The 8,110-nt window shown below is 42.1% G+C and overlaps 1 protein-coding gene and 1 non-coding gene across 3 annotated transcripts; one reads left to right on the top strand and one right to left on the bottom strand.

The window, feature by feature from the left end:
* Positions 1-1,963: 1,963 nt before the first annotated feature.
* On the top strand, positions 1,964-7,111 carry LOC110507869 (beta-galactosidase-1-like protein 3). Of its 2 annotated transcripts, none has more exons than XR_002471200.2 (4): positions 1,964-2,237; positions 2,335-2,419; positions 3,186-3,266; positions 5,703-7,111. XR_002471200.2 is itself a non-coding variant. In XM_036964762.1 (4 exons), exons 1-4 carry the CDS (start codon positions 2,232-2,234, stop codon positions 3,461-3,463), a joined length of 255 nt encoding a protein of 84 aa, XP_036820657.1. In that variant the 5' UTR covers positions 1,964-2,231; the 3' UTR covers positions 3,464-4,610. The 2 variants fall into 2 exon arrangements, 1 of the variants encoding a protein (XP_036820657.1); XM_036964762.1 differs by lacking the exon at positions 5,703-7,111 and adding an exon at positions 3,381-4,610.
* trnaa-ugc lies at positions 2,773-2,847 on the bottom strand. The gene has a single exon. It is a non-coding gene; the product is annotated as a tRNA-Ala (tRNA).
* Positions 7,112-8,110: the final 999 nt, after the last annotated feature.

Raw genomic sequence — 8,110 nt, 5'->3', positions numbered from 1 at the left:
TAGTTGTATATTGAAGGCAACCGACTGGGAGGCAACACTAATGTTTTGTCCTTACAACCAAAATCAGTAAAAAGACAGATCAGGCGGATTTGCGAAAAAAAGGAATTACCACATGGCGCTCCAACCTACTGTTTACAGATTGTAATGGGGGGAAAAACATATATTTTTACATGTGTAATTATCTGACTCTCCCTCACACACGCATAACACACGCTGGACTGTAGCCACCACGGTCTTGCCCAGCCCAACTATCCGATAAATGACGCTATTATTTCTGACGTTGTTGGTCAGCTTCAACCTTTATATTGTACTATGTTAAACGGTCTATAATTTAAAACTTGTTTAATTGTGTGCCCCTTTCGGGAAATGTGTCATGCATCTCAACAAACAACCGCAGGGGAACACCAATAGGTGCATAAATACATAAATCCCAGCAATAACTACAACAGACAACACATGTGGATACAGTCCGGTACTATTTTATGCAGTTGGTTTTTATTTGCATGGATAGCTGATTGTACCAGGCTTGGAGACAGAAAGTGAGAACACTCAGATCAAAGGATGTATAGAATATGGTTGTTATTCTTTTATTGACCAGATATGTATTTAATCTCCTCAGGAAACACAGTCCTTGTTGGCCTTTTTGTATATATGTTGTATGTTTGCAGTCCAGAAGAGGTTTGAGTAATTTAAAGTTCCAAGATATTTATATTGCTCAAATATAGTCCATGAGCCCGCGTTTTGGTCGGGCTCACTTGGGGTGATGATGTCTCAAAGTGAATTTCTTGGTCTATGTCCCTAGAGTTGGAACATTTGTGATAGCAGTGCAGCAATGGCAGCTTTCACTCTTTTATCACTCTTTCTTTCATCCCTCCAAAGAGGGTCTCCCATTATTTTCTGCAGATCCTCTCAAGCTCTGTCAGGTTGGATGGGGAGCGTCACTGCACAGCTATTTTCAGGTCTCTCCAGAGATGTTCGGTCGGGTTCAAGTCCGGGCTCTGGCTGGGCCAATCAAGGACATTCAGAGACTTGTCCCGAAGCCACTCCTGCGTTGTCTTAGCTGTGTGCTTAGGGTTGTTGTCCTGTTGTAAGGTGAACCTTCGCCTGGGCACTCTGGAGCAGGTTTTCATCAAAGATATCTCTGTACTTTGGTCTGTTCATCTTTCCCTCAATCCTGACTAGTCTCCCAGTCCCTGCCGCTGAAAAACATCACTACAGCATGATGCTGCCACCACCATGCTTCACTGTAGTGATGGTGCCAGGTTTCCTTCAGATGTGACGCTTGGCATTCAGGCCAAAGAGTTAAATTTTGGTATCATCAGACCAGAGAATCTTGTTTCTCATGGTTTGAGAGTCCTTTAGGCGCCTTTTGGCAAACTCCAACCTGGCCATCATGTGCCTTTTACTGAGGAGTGGCTTCCGTCTGGCCACGCCATTATAAAGGCCTGATTGGTGGAAAACTGCAGAGATGGTTGTCCTTCTGGAAGGTTCTCCCATCTCCGCAGAGGAACTCTGGAGCTCTGTCAAAGTGACCATTGGGTTCTTGGTCACCTCCCTGACCAAGGCCCTTCTCTCCCGATTGCTAAGTTTGGATGAACTCTAGGATGAACCTTGGTGGTTCTAAACTTCTTCCATTTAAAAATTGATGGGGGCCAATGTGTTCTTGGGGACCTTCAATTCTGCAGAAATGTTTTGGTACCCTTCCCTAGATCTGTGCCTCAACACAATCCTGTCTCTGAGTTCTATGGACAATTCCTTCGACTTCATGACTTGGTTTTTGCGCTGACATGCACTGTGTAGATAGGTGTGTGCCTTTCCAAATCATGTCCAATCAAGTTGTAGAAACATCTCAAAGATGATCAATGGAAACAGGATGCACCTGAGCTCAAAGTCTCATAGCAAAGGGTCTGAATACTTCTGAAAATAAGGTATTTCAGTTTTTATTTTTAAAACACATGCCTTTTATGAAGGAGGTAATGTGACACTGTACTGTTTCTCACTATCTGCATTATATTATATGCCCAGTATAGACTTTTGCAGTGACCTCTAAATGTATAGCGAAACTGTATCTCCTTTGGCCAGCTCTATCATCCAGAGGGATCAATGAACTCCTACTGATATCAGACAACCGGGAGGGGCTACGTTTTTTTTCTTGACCCTTCCTCTCTTAAGTTCACAAGACGGTAAACCTTCAAAGACTGGCCAATGGAACCATACAATATTTAGCGTACATGCAGGTATAGTGCCAATGAGTCTGTGTTTTCTTCTATTTTGTCTTGCATCTGTGAAAACATAGTGGTCCAAAGACTAAGTGTGGCTTTTCCCTTACTGTAGCCCCAGAAACCTCTGCATGTAATGGAGTACTGGTTTGGGTGGTTCGATGTCTGGAGTGAATCTCACCATGCATTTCCAGCAGAGGGTATGTTTCCCTCCAAATCAATACATTACAAACGAGATGAAAATCATGTCATATAACCCCTAGTTATATCAACGCTTAAAGTTAATCTATTATTTACATTTTAGAAATTTAGCAGACACTCTCGTCCAGAGCGACTGGGGTGGCAGGTAGGCTAGTGGTTAGAGCATTGGGCCAGTAACTGAAAGATTGCTAGATCAAATCCTTGAGCTGACAAGGTAAAAATCTGTCGCTCCTCCTCTGAACAAGGCAGTTAACTCACTGTTCCTGGGCTGTTGTTGTAAATAAGAATTTGTTATTGACTGACTTGCCTAGTTAAATCAAATAGTAGTGAGTGCACACATTTTCATTTGTACTGTTGCCCCGTGGGAATTGAACCCACAATCCTGGCATTGCAAGTGCCATGCTCTACCAACTGAGCCACAGTGGACCATCCATCCATCACGCTAAGTACTGTATGTGGCGACCGTCTAGCATTGATTCTCCTCTGGTAGACATTTGAATATGTGGGAGATCTCTCCTCTGGTAGACATGTTGGCTGTGGTGTCACAGATACTGGAGCCAGGTGTATCCATCAACCTCTATATGTTCCATGGTGGAACCAGCTTTGGCTTCATGAATGGAGCTGTGGGGAACCTTGGCACCTACAAACCTCAAGTTGGAAGCTATTCAACCAGTTTCATGTATCCCTTGAACTGACATTTCCCAAATGTACATTTCCTTGCCAAGAAAAACGTTGTCATCTGAATCTGGATCTTTTTTTTTTTAGATTATGATGCTCCGTTATCCGAGGCTGGAGATTACACCACCAAGTATCCGCTCTTGAGGAATTTATTCAGCCAGTTTCACAGTAAGCTTTCTCTTTCAAACATTCTCATACAATACTATTTGCGTTTTGGAAAATAACAGGCACCATATTTAATTTGTGAAATTGTCTAGCTTGGAGTCTATCTGTGTGTCTCAGATGAGAAGCTTCCTGAGGCTCCCTCTCTCCAGGCCAGGAGAGTGTATGAGCCTGTCATCATTCAGAAGCCTGCATTTTACTGACAAGGTGAACTAGGGGTCAAGTAGCATACTGTCTGTTGTGACCTGGCCTGCTTGGCAAGTTGGCAATACTCAAGGGTTGATGTTGATATTTAATTGAATGCACCACATTGACATTGTTTCATCATCAAGCCCTTGAAGTCAGAGGGGCCTGTCAACATGGAGAACAATAACAATGGTCAGTCCTATGGCTACACTCAATATGAGACCACCATCAGCAGTAGAGGCCTTCTGAACTCCAAGACAAATTTTAGAGACTGAGTCCTGGTGACTACAGACAGACACAGCAACATGGCATGTATTTACTACAGTAAAAGGTCCACACTGTATGACAATACATAATTTGTACTAATAAAGTTGGCTTGTCTTCTAGGTGTTTGTAGACAGACACTTTGTTGGAGTTTTGGACTATAAGATCGTGGAGATTACACTTCCTGATGGGAAAGTATAGTGATACTTTGTGTTTAGATTCAGGCTATAGGTGTGCTGCTGAGCTGCTTTCAAAACTGGCTAGTTAATATTCAACACCATGTTAGAGGTGAAAGCTTCTGGTGATGGTGATAAATGCTTTTGTCACTAAGGCGCTAGGATTATTCCAACAGAAAATTTTCAGACAAATGTTGTTCTGACAAAGAGGAATCACGATCACTAATTTTTCTCCCGCCTGTTAATGGAAAACAAGTCCATGCTGCTTAACCTATAGCACAGCGGAAGATTGGACATGATTGTCACGTTCTGACCATAGTTCTGTTATTTTATTCTTTGTTTTAGTATGGTCAGGGCGTGAGTTGGGGTGGGCAGTCTATGTTTGTCTTTCTATGTTGGTTTTTGTGTTCAGCCTAGTATGGTTCTCAATCAGAGGCAGGTGTCGTTAGTTGTCTCTGATTGAGAATCATACTTAGGTAGCCTGGGTTTCACTGTTGGTTTGTGGGTGTTTGTTGCCACACGGTACTGTTTCGTTCATATTCACATTTATTGGTTTGTATTTTATAGTCTTCAGTTTATGTATTAAAGTAATCATCATGAACACTTACCACGTTGCATCTTGGTCCGATATTTACTCCTCTTCAGACGAAGAGGAAGTCTGCCGTTACAATGATCAATTACTCTCTGCAGTCTGACTGAAAGCCATGTTTCCTCTATTGCCTCTGTGTCCTATGCATTGTTGACTGCAGTGCTTCAATTAGTGGTTTCAACATGTTTTATGTATTTTTCATTAAAGGGAGAGAGAACATTGAGTTTACTTATGGAGAACTGTGGAAGAGTGAATTATGGGAAAGCCCTGGATGATCAGTGAAAAGTTATTCTATTCTTAGTTGCTACCACTTTAACAATCAGAATTCCATGGCAGAAAGCATACATTGAAGGTACTGTAGACCTTTGTGTGTAATCCTTTATTGTTGTGACATCAGTTTATAGTCGTTAAAGTGGATAGACCTGAATGTTCAACAAATAGCGACAGTATCCATGAGGTCTTGGAATAATTGTATTGTATTGATACTCGCTCATTCAGCTCTTAATCTTTAGTCACATATCACCCTGTTCTTGGTCTGGTGGGAGACATTGTATTGAACCACGTGCCTCTAAAGGGCTTTACAATCTACTGTTTGGATCTGAAGCCAAACTTCCTAAAGAGGTTTGTCCTGATCATTTAACTTCCATTCTGGCTCTTACAGTTTGTCATCTGTTATCAATGCAAGTTTAACTGGCATATCAGGTTGTCTTAAAGGCGCAGTGCATTCATAAACATGATATTCCTATGTTTTATATATATTTCCACACTATGAGGTTGGAATAATACTGTGAAATTGTGAAAATGAACATAATGCCCTTTTAGTGTACGAGCTGTCTGAAAATACCTCCTGAAATTTCAGCCTGTTTTGGTGGAATGGAGTTTTGGCCTTACATGGCGATATCACCATATGGTAAATGAGTTAACAGACCAATAAGAAAGAGTTCCAAACCTCTGCCAATAACAGCTAATTTTCAGTTTTCCCCTCCTCACTCAGACCACTCCCAGACAGTCCTAGCGAAATTGTTGTTTGAGAATTAGCCCTTTGCTTAGAAACCATTTTTGTTACTTTTTTTATTGAAAATAATCACAGTAAGGTACTTAATTGTTACCTAGAAATGATTTGATATTGAGATGAAAATGGCTGCATTGGACCTTTAAAGTTGAGATGACTCATATTGTAGCTCTGCCCCACCTTATTTAAATGGGGAATCTCCTCCCATGTTTCAGATTGAGTGCAACAAGCCAGTGGAACTCTGTCCCCCAGAAGCCTTCCTTCCCAGGGTTCTTCCAGGGCAGGCTGTGTGTGGACGGCCATCCCAGAGACACCTTCATCCCAGAAACACAAGCATTTCGCTACACTTGCATTAACATCTGCTAACCATGTGTATGTGACCAATACAATTTGATTTGATTTAATTTAATTTGATCAGACTGCCTGTGTGTAAAGTAGCCCAACAGGCTTTGTGGTTATGAGAGAGAGCACCACCTGTCCATATTGTATCCCTGCTGGCTTATTCGTATAGTATAGTAGACCTATCTCTGGTTTATTGGTGTACTGTATATTGTTGTAGGCCCATCCCTCATCAGACACACATACAGTAGTGATAAAATACGTTCTTAGAAAAACTCTTAACTCTCAGTGTCAAGTCACTGATTACAGTGTTTCCAGAAACAGGGTTGGAGTAAAGGAGTGGTCTTTATCAACGGGCAGAATCTTGGACGTCACAGGTCTGTCGTTCCCCAGCAAACCCTTTACCTCCCTGGACCTTGGCTTAAAAGTGGAAATAATCAAGTACAACTGAAAAAATCTCCTATAACTTCCAAGAGATATATCATTCTAGTCTTCTGAGGTGTTTTCAGAAGTTGTTCTCATGTTTACAGTGTCATGTATTCTTATACATTTCTTATCAGCCTTCATTTGTACAGTTTATCCTCAAATCCAGACACTGATACAGGCTAGAATAGTTTGTTAAATGGATCTGTGTTTTCTTTGTTTTCATTCTTTTAGATCTTCGTGTTCGAGAAACATAAAGATGATGATAAATTTGTTTTTGTTGAAAATCCTGATCATGGAAAAACATTTGATGTATACAAACATCCATTTTGTGTTTTGCTTTGAAATTATCAATATTTAAAATAAAACAATGACACAGCAAGTTATTATAATATAGTAATAACATGGTAAAATACAAAGCTATGATTACCGTAACACGCTGTATGTATGTAATGTTGTTTTTGTGTTATGGGATGGGTCTACCACTGAATGTGATAATAGACATGTATTTATATGTAGCCTAGAACCCAGTCATAAGGCAAGTTACATACATGGAAAAACAAGACATTTAGTGGCAGAATGCAGACTATTACAACGAAGAAAGGTGAGATGGAAGAGATAAAGGACAACAAAGTTCAAAGGTCCTCAAGGTCAAATGCAGGTGTGTGAAACATTCCAGTTTCAGTGCCTCACTAGCTGTCCGGATAGGCAGTGTTATTGTCATTCTAAATTGAAATATAGATAAATAAACAAAGATAATTCGTAAAAATCCAAATAACTTCACAGATTGTAAAGAGTTTAAACACTGTTTCCCATGCTTGTTCAATGAACCCTAAACAATGAATGAACATGCACCTGTGGAACGGTCATTAAGACACTAACAGCTTACAGACAGTAGGCAATTAAGGTCACAATTATAAAAACATAGGACACTAAAGAGGCCTTTCTACTGACTCTGAAAAACACCAAAAGAAGGATGCCCAGGGTCCCTGCTCATCTGCGTGAACGTGCCTTAGGCATGCTGCAAGGAGGCATGAGGACTGCAGATGTGGCCAGAGAAATAAATTGCAATGTCCGTACTGTGAGACGCCTAACACAGTGCTACAGGGAGACAGGACGGACAGCTGATCGTCCTCGCAGTGGCAGACCATGTGTAATAACATCTGCACAGGATCAGTACATCCGGACATCACACCTGCGGGACAGGTACAGGATGGTAACAACAACTGCCGAGTTACACCAGGAACACACAATCCCTCCATCAGTGCTAACTGTCCGCAATAGGCTGAAAGAGGCTGGGCTGAGGGCTTGTAGGCCTGTTGTAAGGCAGGTCCTCACCAGACATCACCGGCAACAACGTCGCCCATGGGCACAAACCCACCGTCGCTGGACCAGACAGGACTGGTAAAAAGTGCTCTTCACTGACGAGTCGCGGTTTTGTCTCACCAGGGGTGATGGTCGGATTCACGTTTATCGTCGAAAAGGAATGAGCGTTACACCGAGGCCTGTACTCTGGAGCGCGATCGATTTGGAGGTGGAGGGTCCGTCATGGTCTGGGGTGGTGTGTTACAGCATCATCTGACTGAGCTTGTTGTCATTGCAGGCAATCTCAGCGATGTGCGTTACAGGGAAGACATCCTCCTCCCTCATGTGGTACCCTTCCTGCAGGCTCATCCTGACATGACCCTCCAGCATGACAATAACACCAGCCATACTGCTCGTTCTGTGTGTGATTTCCTGCAAGACAGGAATGTCAGTGTTCTGCCATGGCCAGCGAAGAGCCCAGATCTTAATCCCATTGAGCACGTCTGGAACCTGTTGGATCGGAGGGTGAGGGCTAGGGCCATTCCCCCTAGAAATG

Source organism: Oncorhynchus mykiss, chromosome 27, assembly GCF_013265735.2.
Source record: "Oncorhynchus mykiss isolate Arlee chromosome 27, USDA_OmykA_1.1, whole genome shotgun sequence".
Lineage (NCBI taxonomy): Eukaryota > Metazoa > Chordata > Actinopteri > Salmoniformes > Salmonidae > Oncorhynchus > Oncorhynchus mykiss.
The sequence above is the reverse complement of the archived record's forward strand: the minus strand, read 5'-3'. Positions and strand labels throughout refer to the sequence as shown.

Excerpts from the sequence above, each read along its gene's own strand:
- LOC110507869 (XM_036964762.1), top strand. Across the intron at positions 2,420-3,185 it reads CCATGCATTTCCAGCAGAGG|ATTATGATGCTCCGTTATCC; the intron begins GTATGTTTCCCT and ends TTTTTTTTTTAG. Across the intron at positions 3,267-3,380 it reads TTTATTCAGCCAGTTTCACA|ATGAGAAGCTTCCTGAGGCT; the intron begins GTAAGCTTTCTC and ends TGTGTGTCTCAG.